This window comes from Rosa rugosa, chromosome 2, assembly GCF_958449725.1.
Source record: "Rosa rugosa chromosome 2, drRosRugo1.1, whole genome shotgun sequence".
Lineage (NCBI taxonomy): Eukaryota > Viridiplantae > Streptophyta > Magnoliopsida > Rosales > Rosaceae > Rosa > Rosa rugosa.
Window position 1 is genome coordinate 9,258,873 of NC_084821.1, and position 16,439 is coordinate 9,275,311.

The window sequence follows — 16,439 nt, forward strand, 5'->3', positions numbered from 1 at the left end:
GCCGTCGAAAGTCGCCAGTGGAAGAACCTACCGCGCCGCCACCACCAACCTCAAGTACACCTTGTCCTATTCCGCCGCGCCATAGATCGGAAGACCCTTCGCTAGGAGGACTTGGCACCATCGTCAGCTGTAGCACCTTGACCTGGGGACCCTGCATCCTCGACACCGCCTGAAGCCAAGACGAACTCTTACATCTAAGCGCTCGACGCACAGCAACCAAACGCCACCAGACAATAGGGTCGGGATCCCATATCTAGTTTGGGTCCCCCAAACCACAACACCGCCACCCATCTCCCTCCCAAAAGCGGAGATCGGCGTGAACACAGGCCAAACTAGTGGGAATTGAGACCCGATGAAAAGATGACGGGATGAAGGTGCAGCAACCGACTGGTTGAGAGGGGAAGATGCTCGAGTCCAGGAGACTCGACGGCTAGGCTTTGCGAAATCCGTCACAGGTCAAGGAAATCGAACGGCAAAACCCCAGGGTTAGCCGCCAGAAAGAAGGGAGAGCAAGAGCTCTCATTTTTTTGGTTCCACAACTCACCGGGAGCTTGATGTTCGTTGTTCAGCATTTGCTGTTATAGCAGAACCTTTGGGATTGTTAATGGTTGTCTATTATATTGTCCACAAGAGTAGAACCCCAGACTAGCTAAGTAGTAACAAAATCTTCTTTTGTGTATTCACCTTATTGACTTGTTTCCCGGCCATTTCTCACTTGCGCGCACTCTTAAATGGAGAAAAAAAAAATCCTGCATTTGCAGAACGTGTACACTAGAATATGTTTATTAATTAAGAGCTATGACGCCTGTAGTTAGGAGATGCAGGTGTCTTAAACTTGAAAACACAAGTGATACAGACTCAAAAAACCTATAACATGCATAGAACCATTTAGATCCGTAATTAGTGTTTAAAAATAACGCTCTTGAGGCATGTTTTTTTTTTTTTTTTTTTTTTTGAATAAAGGGCCCGTGCGGCTGCCCTCAAGCCTTGATTAATGAAACTGTTAAATGCAAGGGGGGGGGGGGGGGGACATTAAGTGTGAAGTGTGCGAGACTTCACCAAAATGTCTTGAAACTACCTCTAAAAGGTTTTTATTTTATTTTATTTTATTTTATTTTTTACATGAAGATTAGAACAAGTTTTATATTTATTAATATATGTTTATATGCTTCAAAGTAAGTATAAACATCATTATATAACTCTATTTTAGAGGAGAAGTCAATATAGGAGACTAATTCTTTCGAAGATAAATCCCTTAAACCCTAAAAGGTAATGTGCTCAAGGCTTTGGCAAAAAGCTTTGCCTCACGCATTCACCTTATAAAACACTGACTCGAATCCATATGGGGTATGTAAGTATCTGAAAATATAAACCTGTATAATAAGTTGTTGAATACTAGGCAACCTCTTAATCTGGGAGATATTGAATCTGACCTATAGTTGGTGTAAATAAACAAAGTGTACATATGGGGTTCTAATCAACCTGAGAGGCTAACAGGTACATTGCTGCAAATCAATCAACAATAACATGAGTTAACTCAAAAATCTAACATGCCCAACAATTTAGCAAATTAATCAAGCAAGACACAATTGGAACCTACTGCTGCGTAGTAGAATGCATTAGATCGAGGAGACAAAAATCATGCAATTCTCCCTTGTCTGATGCTTATATATATCCAAGGGAATCACAATCCCCAAATTAAACTTTGTTTTGTTCAGTCAATCCAGATCTGCACCTTGTGTTGAGGTATATAGCTACCACGTAGACAGTATCCCTTTGCCAGCATCCACTCTACAACATTAAAAATCAATTTTTTTGGGGGAAACCAGACCTTGCCACATGTTTGTAAAGCTAGATCTAATTTGCAGCTGCGTGATTCTAGTCAAAGATGAGGCTTTGAATTGAAGTGATGGATTGAAACACTTTTATGTTGACATCAACCAAGATTGAAGCCGAAATTTGTGTTTTGCCATATTTGATCGAGCTCTGATGGCAATGGATACCATTTCATACAATATTGAACCCCAACATATAGTATTTTTTGCACATGATTTTAATACACTAGACTAGAATTTTCAATAGATTTGTTAATAGTGTAGTTTCGTATGTTTCGATTCTGGGTGCTTTTGTTTATGGCATTGACTCTGTCGGAAATTAGGAGATGGGAGAATCTAAATGCTCATATTTCTTCTGCGTTTCCTTTTTTCATCACATGCATGTGGTCTTCTTTCGTAAATGTTATAGTGATTGCTGAAGACTTTTAGCTAATTATGGTCCTTGTTTGCAGGTGAAAAATCTTTTTTCATTAGAAATGAGCTCGACACTGAAGAATTGGGTGGCGGCATACCTGTGTAGTCATGCACAAAGCTCTGCTCATGATTCGTAATTCCTAACTCAATTTGGACAGGCTGCTTGTCTCTTTGATCTTCATTAATCTGCTCTAGCTAGCCTCCTTAAAGACAATTTATTATAAGACCCTCCAACTGAACTTCTGGAGGCCGGTTTTAAACTGATGCAACTAGCATTAATTCAGGGCCGGGTTTAGTATTAAATCGGGATTTTAAGAATTGAAAACTGCTTTGTGCTTGTTTGAGAATTGAAAGTCATTCTTTTACTCTATTGGATTTGTCAGTAAGACAGTAACGTTCTTGTTAATTAATAGTGTGTGCGGGTTTCTAAGTTGATTGGTGAGTGTCTTACTTGTTGCATATGATGGCTGCAACCCAGTATTATGTGGTTTTGGAAAAGCTGTACCATATCGATCGTGCATATGGCAAGAAGTACAGCTCAGAAGTATCAATTAAAATTTAACAAAGTTACATTGATTATGACCGCGACCAACGCTGGTGAATTAGTAGGAATGGTCAGGCACATGGTTTGCTCCCATATGATCGATCTGGGGTTTGAACCACCTTCACATTACCTAATTTTTTTGCTAGAGTTTAAAGATTTTAGGGTTCGACAGGAGACCCCAGTTTCAAGCCTAGTCTGCAAAGCAAGTTAAAGATATTTTTGGGTATCGAACAAATTAAAGAAAAATGATAATGTGTTCTACCAAAGGTTAGCGGTCATAGTAATTGATTATCCTTAATTCGGCGACCTCAATGAATTCAATTATATTTATATTGATAATGCTGATGAGAATGGTGTTTTTCTCCTTGTTGCTGCGGTCATATTTAACTTTAGTTGTTCAATCCTGAAATGATACTTGGTCGGATCAGCTGCATGAGTTTGGACTTTATTATCTGCAACCATTCTCAGGTGCGGACGTCCGTACCTGAGCAAAAGGTACGGATTTCCATTTTTTTCCCAGTTTCCGATCACACATTTACATCGTTTGGAACCGTTCGTATTCATTGTTGTAACTTGCAGTTTTGAATGCCTTAACGATCACCAATTTGGCTGAAATTTTGCAGAGATGATCTATACATTAGGACCTAAAAACTGAACGGTTAAGATGTAAATGTGTGATATGAAACTGGGGAAAAAATAGAAATCCGTACCTTTTGCTTAGGTACGGACGTCCGCACCTGAGAATGGCTGTTATTATCTGTCCATCTAGATTACAAAGGTGGTTTATCGGGATTTTTATTCTCTTTACACATTTAGTTTGATCTGGCAGTAGAACAGCGTCTTGTGACTTATCAGTTATCACCTTTCATCTTCTCGTTGATGTTGGACAAAAATTGGGTCATTTTAGAAGAAAAAAAAAATTGAAAAGAGAGAAGCCTCGCCACATCTAAAAAATGTTGAAAGATAGAAAATTGATATTGAAATAGACTTTCTAACAATGAAATTGCTAGTAAATGGTACTTTTAGTTTGGTGTTGGTGACGAAAAATTCTGTAGAGGATTTTGACTCACCAATGAATACGGACTGGAGTGGGAGCTGACCAGGATTGATCGAGAAGCTTCCTTGGTGCGTTGACTCGAAGTTTGACTGTCTGCTCGAGGAGGAGGGGTACCTGCAGAAAACCCTCTGATGCCTAAGTCAGTACGTTTCTTAGTAGTGGAGTAGAAAGAGTTGGAATGAGATCACTACGCCAATAATATGATCAGACGACAGTTTTTCACTGTCGTCTGATACCCCTCTTTGCTGTTGACTGAGTGAGAGCCGTCTAATGGAGGTATCAAACAACAGCGAGATTCTGTCGTCAGAAGAAAATTTGGACAAGAGCAAGAACTGACAAGGTTGTTGTCTGAACACCAGAAAAGACAACAGACCTCCTAAATAGTTGTTGTCTAAAGTGAATAAAGTCATCAGAATGTAAAGAAAATGAACTTCTGAGGTCATTTAAGACAACATTTTTCTCATAGTAAAATGTTGTTTGTAGTCTACTCAAACAACATCTTTCTAGATTTTGCAGTTATTGAAGTTTATTTTCAACCATGGTTTTGCTACTATGATGTACTGCTTATTGAAGTGAGACAATGTTTAATTTGTATTCTATGTTGTTTTGCTTTTGGTCAAACAACAGCATATTTGTAGTTTGGGCACTATGATGTAGTGGCTAATGAAGTGAGACAACAGAATATGTACCTTTAACATTGTGTTTTACAATGTTGGGCAACAGAACCAGTTTAAAAGATGTCGTTGTTATGTTGTACAGACAACAGTTTTTTCACTTGATTTTTTTGTGCTCAATTGTCAGACAATGGTTTTTTGGTGAAATTGCATTGTCTGAGATTGCATAATAAGACATATATTCTGGATTATTGCATCTAACAAAAACCTATCAATCAACGCATCCACAAACACATCCAATATTGATACTAAAAGGTTTTCATTGATTCCAACAAGATCAACAATATTCCATTTGCAGTATTCATCCCAATAACATCAACATAATAATCAACACCCTGGCTACATATATATTGAAGCAAAAAACATGTACTTGTCCATAAATGTGTACAAATCTTGTTGCTGGGATGTTCCCTTCCATCATTCCTCCGACATCTTATATTCTTCTTAGCATAGTCAACCTATACGAAACCGAACTTTAATTGTAAGAGAAGCTGGCAGCACAGAAAAATACTGGGAAGTTATGAAAATAGTTGCATGCTTTAAGTGGCAGCAAATCATATAAATGATAATTAAGATGCGGTGAACATAATACCATGTTGGAAAACTAGAGGCTATTGAATACAATGCAAAAAAGAGTATCCATCTACACTTACAATAGGAACCTGATGGAAATTAATTACATGATTTTGGAATCTCTCCATTATTGTTTCGTATAGGATCTAGTCAAATTCCCATTTCCAGATTGTAGATGATAGTGGCTGAATAGACCAATTCAATTAATCTAAAAGTCATCAACTCATAGTCAACTAATTTCAGTTAAAGTTTCAATTTTAGAAATCAAATAGCAAGCAGAAGAAAACTATAGATTAGTACTTAATTAGATTCAAACAAAAAAAAGGAAATAGCAATATAAACAGAAGCTTACTCTAACAGGTCGAGTAACACATCTTGACAAAGACTGAAAGAGTCATCTTTGGCCTTATTTTCCTGCACTATCACTATCTCATTGGATTAGTGCTTCCTTCTTATCATCTCAACATGTCAAATGCAATATAAAAAATATAGGTATAGTAAGCTTGTAAAGTAAGTATCAATCTTGAATATTCTAGGGACTCCACTAGTAGTAAAATGATATATACTTACACAAATGAAAGATTGGCATCTTGAAAAACCCTCACAAATAAACAGAGGCATCTTGTAAAATTCTCATTGAAAAATTCATAGTAAATCTAAGACAACAATGTAACAAACTTGGCACAACACTTGCGCATTTTCTCTTTGGTCATAATAATCATAAATATTCCAAGAAACAAACATTCAATTTTTTTTGAAAAATAAATGCAACTTGAAGACAAGTCATATGATGGGTTTTAAAGAGAACTACCAACTTCAAGGTATTAATGAAACGACAAAACTCCTTGCCACACTTTTCATACTACTCATGCAGTCAAAGCATAATAAAACTCCAAAACCAAGTAAACACCGACTCATATGTTCATTCCACACAATTTATATCAAAATTAGGTTGGAAGAAAAACATGCTTACTTTGACATCTAGATGAATGTGACCATGATGGTGCAGAGATACTCTAAACCCTTCAAACTCTCACGTAACATAGTGGCTATAACTACTTCCTCAAAACCATCTGGGTACGTATGCAGCTTTCAAAATGTGAAGACTGACAACCCATAAATGATGATCACTAACAAAGGAGCAATGCAATTTGAGGACATTAAGACGATCAACTAAGATCATTGTTTGCGCTTCATGTGATATATTATTCTGAAGAAAGCAAGCACATATGAAATAATGTTACAAGATATTTCATGGAACATCTAGGCAAATGTCTAATCTCATTTGCAATTGGATCATTATCAATAAAACTAAGCTGAATGTTTCTGTATCTTCCAAACTACATACTACATCAACTTCTTTAAGTATCCATTCATTATTCCATAGTTAGTAACCCGTGAACAATTTCAATTCCCAAACCAAATGATAAAATGAAACCAGTTCATAGGCAATAGCTGAATCAAATCTTTATTGCTCACAGATATAGTTGTTATCATTCACGGATCAAATTGCCAATAACAAAAGAAATATTAGAAAATAAAGAAAAGCATTGAATTTGGTACCAGATCACAAATGTCTCCTTCGAAGTCGAGGATTTTGATGGCAACAACCTCATTGAAGGGCTTACATACAGCATGGTGTACAGAGGCGCTTACACCTTGGCCGACCTCCTCGTAGAGTGTGTAGTGCTCGGGTCCTATCGGATACTTCTTCTCCATGCATCCTGACCAACACTTCCTATCTTAGCAACAGTCACAATCTGCATAATCAATTTCAGAAACCCTAGATTTTGCAATTGAAATTAAAAACCCAACCCACTCCATTCGGAAACTTAAAACAGTAATGAAGATCTGCGCAAATTAAATGTCGACCACTTTTCCCAATTTTCTCAGTTCAAATAACCCACTTTTCTTCATAAACCCATTTGAAGATAGTAATCAAAACTCAAAACACGAATTAGAGCTGGGAGACAAACTATACCTCATAGAGAGAGAGCCACAAGAGAGAGAGAGAGAGAGAGAGAGAGAGAGAGAGAGAGAGAGAGAGAGAGAGAGAGAGAGAGAGAGAGAGAGAGAGAGAGAGAGAGAGTGATAGAGAAGAGCGTGAGTGAGAGATTTTTATTTAAGGAATAGTCCATCGAGAAATTCTTCTTCTTCCTTCTCCACAACGCCGGAGGAGTCGGCAGGGAGTAGCATCGAAGGAGCCTTGATATGCATCTGGGATTGGAGCTTCGACTGTAGTGCTTCGGCGACCATGGCTGGCTTTCTCTGCACACATGGGTAGAAGTCAGCTTGACCTTAGTGGATACGCGTGAGAAGATAACAGTTTGCGTGGTGAGGCGGAGACGGTGGGGATGTGAGCCAAGGGTAGGAGTTCGAGATTGAAAATTTGGACAGAGATCGGTGTCCGTGGAGGCCTGGTCACTGGGTTTTCAGTTATGTATAAGGGACGGGTGCTGAGACACAGGTCAGAGGACTGGGTTTGAAAAATGAGAGTTGAATTCAATGTTTTAGAACATTTGTAAGAGAGTGTGGAAAAGGGGGAAATTTAATTTTTGGCAAAAAAAATGGGCGGGCAAAATGAAACCGATGGAGGGATTGAGTAAAAAAATTGAGTTTTAGTTAGTGTGAAAACTCACACAACATAAATTCATATCCATTGTCTGAAAGAGAGTTGCACAACAGACTATAGAAGCAACAAATAATTGTTGTCTGAATCCATTTGTTCAAAGAAATTTTGCACAACAGAATAAAGCCTCAATAAACGACTGTTGTCTGAATCAAAGGAATCAGACAACATCAAAATATAGTGATGGTCTGATAATAACTTGCACAATAGCAATGTAAAAAGAGTTGTCTGAATAGATTTATTCAGACGACATCAAATATCAACTATTGTCTGAGTAACAATGAAACAACATCAACAGTTATTATGTTGTCTGAAACTAACTATTTAGACAACAGCAATCTGAAAATCTGTTGTCCCTTTAAGAAATGCGGACAACATCACACCTATTTTACAATAACTGTTGTATGATTGAATCATACACAACAGAATAATTCTTGCAGTCGTCTGATTTTTTCAGACGATAGAAAAAATGTGCGCAGTTGTCTGATGCGTGTTGTCTGATTCAAATATTGGCGTAGTGGATGCTTTACCTTGACAAAGGCAGGGACTTACTTGGGGGACAAGCCGCCATTATTCACACTTTTTATGATTGCATTAACTTACACATTTATGGAGACAATCATTGCTGCATTAACGACTGTAAATCATGACTTATTTATGACGGTCATTCATCGTGCATTCATGACCTAACGAGCTATTTATACCCGACGATTTCTGCAATAGGATTTAATTTTAATTTTCTTTTCAAGTATTTTAACATCTCTTTTAAAAAAAGTTTATAATTGACTGACAATTCTTATTAATGTTAATAAAATATTTTTATAATAATTTCCGTATTAGACTTGAAAATCTGAATATATATATATATATATATATATATATATATATATTAATGTCGAAAGTGTTGAGGAGTTAGAGGTACTCTCTAATATATTTAGGTCCAAGACAAAACTGGCCAACCTTCTTTCTTTGGTCTAAAAACCAAAGAAGACGCCCAAGATGGGAATCAAACCCGCAACAACAAAGTTGAAAGCCTTATGCTCTACTCAACTGAACCAAACCATCTTTCATTCACTCAACTAGTAATATATAATATATATACCTTTTGAAAATCATAACTGGGGCACGCGCGTGACCCAGTGCGCCCTTGCCTCCCTCCGCCCCTGGGACCAAGCATCAAGATAGAACAAAGATATGAATGTTGAGGAGAGCTTAACCCTTTTGTGAAAAGATTAGTTAGCTGTTCTTTAGAGGTGATCACAAACTGAAGTATGATGGAACCATATATCCTTGGCTTTGTCCTTTGTTCTATGAACGACTATGGAATAAAGCGTCCATGTGAGAACCACACACCATGTAGAAAACTTCACTGGACATCAAATTCTCTCCATGGATCATAAGATTTACCGTTTAGTTTAATCAACGATAGTTTAGAAGCTAAATCGTTGTCATCCCTTTAATTCAAGATATACTAGTCAGGAAAAAGGTGCAAAAAGGGCCAGACAAAAGAAAGAGAATTAAAAAAAAAAATGATTATGTCCTAAACAAGTTTTTAGGGGGTAGAAACCTGGCTAGACCTGCAAGTTTGGCGAATGTGTGCTGGATACTAAAAGAGGTCCAGCGTTCGATCATCCGTTTGAGAAAAACACCTCCTGGGAGAGCTGTATCCAAATCAGGTCCCGGGTCAGAGTGGTAGTACACTTTGCCACTATTTTTCTAACTAAAAACAAATAAACAAGTTTTTAGGTGGGGAGGGGTAGAAAAAAAAAGGGTTAAGATCAGGCTACGTATAGAAGAAAAGAAAAACACAATGAAAATGAAAAGGGGGAAAATGACAAAATCATGTAAACTTAGCTTGGGCTCAGTACCTAAAACTAAGCTCGGGCTCAACACCTAAACTTAGCTTGGGCTCAGATCCTAAAACAAAGCTTTGGGGTGAAGGATGACCCGAACCCAAACTAACTCAACGTCAAAAGGGTCAATGCCTCCGCAGAAGTTCATTCGTTTCAGTTGGACTCTAGGGTTTTGGAGTACAAAAATGGCGGACGAACCGACAGAACTCCCAAACCTTCCGATCGAGACCATTCGCGAGATTCTCACCTGGCTTCCGGTGAAGCCGTTATGCAGATTCAGGTGCGTATCGAAGTCATGGAATTCCCTAACTTTTGATCCCAAATTTGTGAAAATGCACTTTAACAAAGCCCTTGAGCACGACGATGTACTCTACCAAAGACGAAGAGTCATGGTCAGCGACTGTAATTCCGGCAAGTTTTACTCTTTTAACTTAGATGAGTTTCTCAATCATGATCATATTTATAATGTTGGTGGTGGTGGTGGTGAGAATCATGAATTGTTAGTCACTGAAGTCGATAGAGTCGGAGATGTTTCGGGTTGCTATGTTTTTTACTCTAATGCCTTGTTGTTGTTCCAGTCAAATGAGAGGTTTTTCTTGTTTAACCCGGTAACCAGGGAATCCAAGGTAGTACCTGAGTTTCCAAGACTTGGTCCATGGAGTAGAAGTTTTGGGAAGCTATACGGATTTGGCTTTGATCCATCAACCCAAGATTACAAGATGGTTTATGGGATTAGTGGGGTTTGCTCTACAACCGAACTTAAGTTTAGTGTCTATTCATTGAAAACCGGTTCTTGGTGAGTCATTGAGAAGGGATATCCCTATCAAAGTTTCCACCATGGTATGCAGGGAAGACTGCTGAATGGAGGTATTCATTGGTTGGTTTATAGAGACTATAGAGATGCATCATCTATGGTTCTGTTATCTTTTGTTTTAGCAGAGGAGGAAGTGCGGGAGATTCCACTTCCGCCTTGTTTCAGTATCGAGGGGGAAGATGTTTATTTAAGTGTCTTCAGAGAATGCCTGTGTATGATACTGGGGTATAATGAGGAGCTTTGGGTCATGAAGGAATATGGAGTGAGAGAGTCTTGGACTAAAATAAGGATCTCCATCCCGCCTTGTCAGTGGTTACACTCGGGGTTCAGGAAGAAAAATTATGATCTACTGCTGTTGGAAGATGCCGAAGACAAGTTGGTTCTGCTCAATTTTGATGAGGACACCTTTCGCAATCTATCAATTCGTGGAGTTTCGCAAGTTATAATGCGGTCTACTTGGAGAGCCTTGTTTCACCCAATTACTTTGGCGTCACTGATTGACAACCTTGAGAATGAGACAGATGTAGATAGCAGAGGTAAAAAAATATGCATCCACTCAATCTCTTTCTTCTATGTTTTGCAATTGTTTTGGTATGGGTTTTTGTGCTCCACTGAATAAGATTGGATAGTTTTGTTATTGGTTGACAACTTTGACATCGTTTGTTTTTCGTACTGGGTTTAGATTTTGACTAAAAGAAGTCTGCAGATGTGGGCATGTGGATAGGGTTTTTCAATGAACAAAGAGGCAATCGTGCCTGGGAAACAAACTGATCTTATGATAAGAAGAGAAAAATGTTTTCCTTTATACATTTGTTTATGACCATGGACTGCTGTGCTGGTTCTGGTGGTTTAAGTTTTTTTCCCATTGTTCTGTTCTACTGTTATAATGATAGATAATGGTATACTTAATTGCTAGTTATGGTACATGGGGTTTAGGATGGAAATAGTGTTACTTGAGTTTTATTTCATTTTGCTTTTTGTATTTTTTTTTGGTAAAACTGAATAAAGGAACAGTTTCTGTTTGACAAAGCTCTTTGGTTCATAGATGTAAGTCCTGATGTTATTGTTTAGTCTCATAGTTTTCTGATTTGGGAGCTTTTGTTTGTGACATTGTCTTTGTAAGGACTTTAGGAGACAAGAGACTCTGACTGGTTGCTCCTATTACATTTTCATGTCTTTTTTATAAGCTTATAAAAGGTACCTTGGTTCATGCATGACTTATTCTTTCCCAATTCTCATTGTTTATGAATTTTCACTATGGATATGCTTGGTTTTCATTGTTGACTTATAACTGATACATTCTTCCTGTAATCTGTTAAAGAAATGGTAGGCGTGTTTTTTCCTTTTTATTTTATTTTTATTTTTTTTAAATTTTCTAGTAGCGTGTTTATTTTTAGTTATTTTTTATTATATGAATTCTCTTGTTTATGATTAGTTTACAACTTTAAGTGCATAACTGCTTTTGCCATATGATAATGCTGAAAACTTCTGATGGAAATGACTGCTGAAGATCATTTTCTCATTATCTACCTTGTGTTGCAGGGGGATCTGTTTTCACTAGAGGAACTGAGCTTCAAAACTAAAGAATTTGCTGGTTTAGCTATATTCATGCACAGTTTTTTTCATGATTCTGTTCATCTTACTATGATACAGTGACAGCTTGCTTGTCTCTGTGCACTTTCAGAATTGCAAAATTCTTTGTGGATATCCCAAGATGGTAGTTTGGAGAAATTTTTGGTGCTATCCCTGAATTAGAAATAGGACTGGTGGATTTGTTGTTCGCGGTGGACAATTAGTGTGATTGCATGAGTTGCTTCTACTGTGTTTCTTGTTTTCATGTTTGCTACCCTGATTAAATTTCATGCTTATTATGTATCACAAGCTTCAGTCTCTCATGCATATGGATGCACAAATAAGCATATCCCTGCTTATATCATCCATCTGGCCTCGTATTCTCTTTGAATTCTCACTACTTTTGGCACGACTTTGATGAAGGTACACTTAGGTCTAGTGTATATTGTTTGAAATCTGGTTTTTGCCGAGAGATTGAGAGGCAATATCTGTTAAAATAACGACAAGCGTAGCTCGTGTCTTACCATTGTACCGATATTGTCCTCAACTTAACCACCTGTAAGGTGTTGGGTTTTAATAACAAAAGACTTCCGTACAATTGAGTGTGATAAGTTATATTATATTTTGTTATTTTTTTAATATGAAATCTTTATTTTGCAACACGCCCCCCTATATGCAACCAAACTCTAGGTCTTCATGTGTAGCTTAACTCTACGTTTGCATTGAAATCAATTAACAGATCCAAATCCTACATTGAAAATTGAGACACAGTCAATAGGAGACTTGATCAAATCAAGTAACAATCTAAGTCCCACATTACAGCTGCATCATCTGCTGTGATTATAAATTTGTCTCCAATTGGACAAAACCCCATTTTCGATGTTATAAAACTGCATAAAACCATCGCATTAGCTCATCTGATTTGGTTATTTGGTCCTTCATTACTCTCTTGTCAAAAAGAGGCTTGATGCCCCCAAAATGATCCTTTCTTCAGCTTCTCCAGAACCCATGAAAATTGCATTTATATTGCATCCGTAGTTCGGTCGTGGTGGTCTTATCTTCTTCCTTTTAGTTTCAGTTAATGCTTCCTCTTCTTTTATAGCAGCAGCTTTCCTCTTTTGTCTTGTCCTTTTTGTTCTTGTTGCTTCTTCAACATGTGTTTTCCTTTTTTTCTTTGCCCTTATGATTAATATTTTTTTTTGAACTAATGAAATATCATTGATAAAAACTCGTGCCAAGAAGGTCATTACATACCTGTCCGTTGACACATACCAATGGCCAGACAAGACTTTGTGGAGGAGCCACAGTGGTATATAGAATAGACCAACTATATTTGAACTTATCGCTCACTTATTAAAAGCGAGCCTATAACTATGCAAGACATTTTCATAGTTTATAGGCTAAACATAAAGAAAAAACCCTGTATCTTCTCCTTGCCCTTTAGAGTTTCGACTAGGGCTTGGAGGCTTACCTGAATACAAAACACTCAGGACATCTTCAGTAGGAACCTTTTTTGCTTTGGGAGGATTTTTGTTCTTGGCTCCCAACGGCCTACCTCTCTTCTTCTTGCCTTCAGGAAGCTCTACTTTGACTAGTTTAGGCATCATAACCTCCACAGGCACTAGCAAACCACCCGGTGTCTCCACTAATCCAAGAGATTTTGCATTAAACTTTGTAGGGAATTCAGGCATCTTCACCTTCTTTGAGGGAGCAATAGGGCTAGTTTTACCCTCCACTAAATCAGACATCAAAAATTGCAGCTTCTTTGGAGATGGGAAGGGACGATCCCTCTTTGCAGACTGGTCAGTGTCGACGGGTACCAGAGCCAAAGCATTATCCTCATTAGCTTGTTTTTTCTCTGCATTACGAATAACAATGGGCTTGCGTACCTTACTTGTCTCCGCCCCTCCAAAAAGAGACCTTCCCACAGGCGGAAGAATGGTGGGTTAGTAAGACCACGGAAGTGAAACAGTCCATCCTTGAATTGATTTGCTTGAAACCCTAAAAAAGGATCATCAAGTTCCAATTTTCTTGCCGTCGGCGAAGGAGTAGCCATGCTTGTTGGCGTGGTATCTTCAGCCTTACATGCATCACCCTTATGATACACACAATGGCAAGTATTGCATTTGCCCACCAGATTTTCAAAGAAGAAGTGAACCTCTTGCTCAACCCCTGTGGCAAACTTTAGGGTTTTTTTGCATGAAGAAAGGTTTCGAAATTGCATGAGAAACCCTAACCCTAATATCACGAGTTGCATCAAATAGCTTTTGATCCAGATGAAGAAATTTACCAACAACCGAGGCAACGTTGGCAATAGTTTTCCTCTGCTCATATGCTAGTGGCATATTGGTAATCCGAACCCAAAAGAAAAGATCCTCCATCTCTATAGATTGCAGAGGTTCCACTCCATCATAAGGTTGAATAACAACCAAAGCCCGATTGAAACTCTATGGTCCACCCATTAATACCTTGTTCCTATCTCCCCTAAGATCAAAGGAGAAAAGAAAACGATTCGGAGCTTTCTGCTGGACGCTGAAGCCTTTATTCAGTACCCAAATGCGACGAAAATGCCTATGCAAGTCAACAACATTTGTTGGCTTCTGAGTCAGAGGCCTTGCCAGAAGATATGATTGAGCATTCCGCTGTGCTCCCCCATCCGCCATGGAGGAGATGTCCACAACCTCATTGGTAGCAATAGCTAGTGAGGTAGCAAAGCTTTTGGAGACAGAATCAATGTTCGACATGATGAGATCTGAAGGAGATGATGTAGGGATTGAAAAATGGTGGAGAACGACGACAACAATGGTCGGCGTTTGCTTAGGGTTTGGTGCGGCAAAGTGGAGGCCGCTAATGGTTTTTTGCGAATGAAATGCCCTTATGATTGATATGTGTATATGATATGCAAATATAATTATCAGTATTGCTGATAACTAAAATTATTGACCTTTAGTATAACATTTTTATGAAAAATACTGTCCCTCAGCTTACTGAATATCCATATATCTTATCCTAACTATGGTGTGACAGAAAATGGAGGACAAAAAATCTACAAACTACAATTGAGAGAGGTAGCAAGAACAATATCAACAACCCAAAGCACAGTTCTAAGAAGCAAAACAACTGCAGCACTGCTATGTGGTTTGCCATACAGTTTTATGCTACTTAGATATATACATAGGATGAAAGTGAGTTTTGAGTAAATTTAGCATTTTCCATGAAACTACATGTTTTATAGTTACGAGTACGAAACGAATCTCAAATGATAAAGCGACTGAGGCTTAATAACTTTGAAAAAGGTATTGAGACTCATAACTTTGGTGTCAATCCTGTTAGTAGACCAAAGAATTTCAAAATGATAAACCTGCTAACCCTCAATATGCATATTAAAAATGAGAACTCATCAATTTCCATGTTAATCCTATCAGCAGACCAAAGAAATCCCAAATTATAAACCTACTAATCCTCAGTAAGCATTGTTAAAAATGAGAACTCATTAATTTTCATCAAACCAAATAATTTCCAAACGATAAAGGTACTAACTCTCAATAAGCATGGTAAAAAACAAGAATTCATCAATTTTCATCAAATCAAATAAATCTCAAACAATAAAGCTACTGACCCTCAATAGGCATAGTTAAAAACATGAACTCATCAATTTCCATCAGAACAAACAAATATCAGAAACTAAAACTACTGACCCTCAATAAGCATATTTAAAAAATGAGTACTCTTTAATTACCATCAGAACAAACAAAACGATAAGGGTCAATAAAGTTCTGGACTTACACATGCATATTGCAGAAAAGTAAACCTATTGACCCTTAGTAAGGTCCATAAAACTTTTATTAAGAAAAATGATGAAAAGCAAAAAACTGATTTGAGTTGAATACCTTATGCAATCAAGCGAATGCAATCATGAAGCTAAAACTATTTACCCTCATAAATAAACATAAACATAAGCTTGCAATACACATAGGGTTACACATACAAATAAAATCATGAAACTAAAGTTACTGACCCTCATAAACTAAAACTACTGATTTTTGGAGTGTTTATAACTCTCGATTGCACATATTGAGCATTTTAATGTTGTTGACTCTCAATAAGCTCATGAAGTTCATTTTGTACCATTCTTAATCACAAAACTCATTATTTTCCATCAAACCAAACAAATGTCAAAAACTAAACTTACTGACCCTCAAAAGCTAAAGATACTGATCTTTAGAGGGTCTATATAATCCTAGATCGCACATATTGACTCTCGATAAGCTTATAAAATTCATTTTTTACTATTCTTAATCAATGACTCATCTATTTCCATAAGAACAAACAAAACTTTGAAACTAAAGCTACTGACCCTCACAAACTAAAGATACTCATCTTTATAGGTTCATTCAATCCTAGTTTGCACCTATTGCAGCATTTTAAAGCTACTGACTCTAAAAAAGATCATAAAATTTGTCTTTACTATTCT

At 37.5% G+C, this 16,439-nt stretch overlaps 1 protein-coding gene across 1 annotated transcript; it reads left to right on the forward strand.

Annotated features, from left to right (window-relative positions):
* The first annotated feature begins 9,764 nt into the window (after positions 1-9,764).
* On the forward strand, positions 9,765-12,309 carry LOC133730294 (F-box/kelch-repeat protein At3g06240-like). The gene is made up of 3 exons (XM_062157916.1): positions 9,765-10,301; positions 10,392-10,929; positions 11,936-12,309. Exons 1-3 carry the CDS (start codon positions 9,765-9,767, stop codon positions 11,974-11,976), a joined length of 1,116 nt encoding a protein of 371 aa, XP_062013900.1. The 3' UTR covers positions 11,977-12,309.
* The last annotated feature ends 4,130 nt before the right edge of the window (positions 12,310-16,439 follow it).

What these genes read in the sequence shown, in the direction of transcription:
- LOC133730294 (XM_062157916.1), top strand. Translation starts at nt 9,765, where the DNA reads ATGGCGGACGAACCGACAGAACTCCCAAACCTTCCGATCGAGACCATT. An exon ending in CAACCCAAGATTACAAGATG is followed by an intron (nt 10,302 to 10,391) that starts GTTTATGGGATT and finishes GTCATTGAGAAG; the next exon opens with GGATATCCCTATCAAAGTTT. An exon ending in GACAGATGTAGATAGCAGAG is followed by an intron (nt 10,930 to 11,935) that starts GTAAAAAAATAT and finishes CTTGTGTTGCAG; the next exon opens with GGGGATCTGTTTTCACTAGA.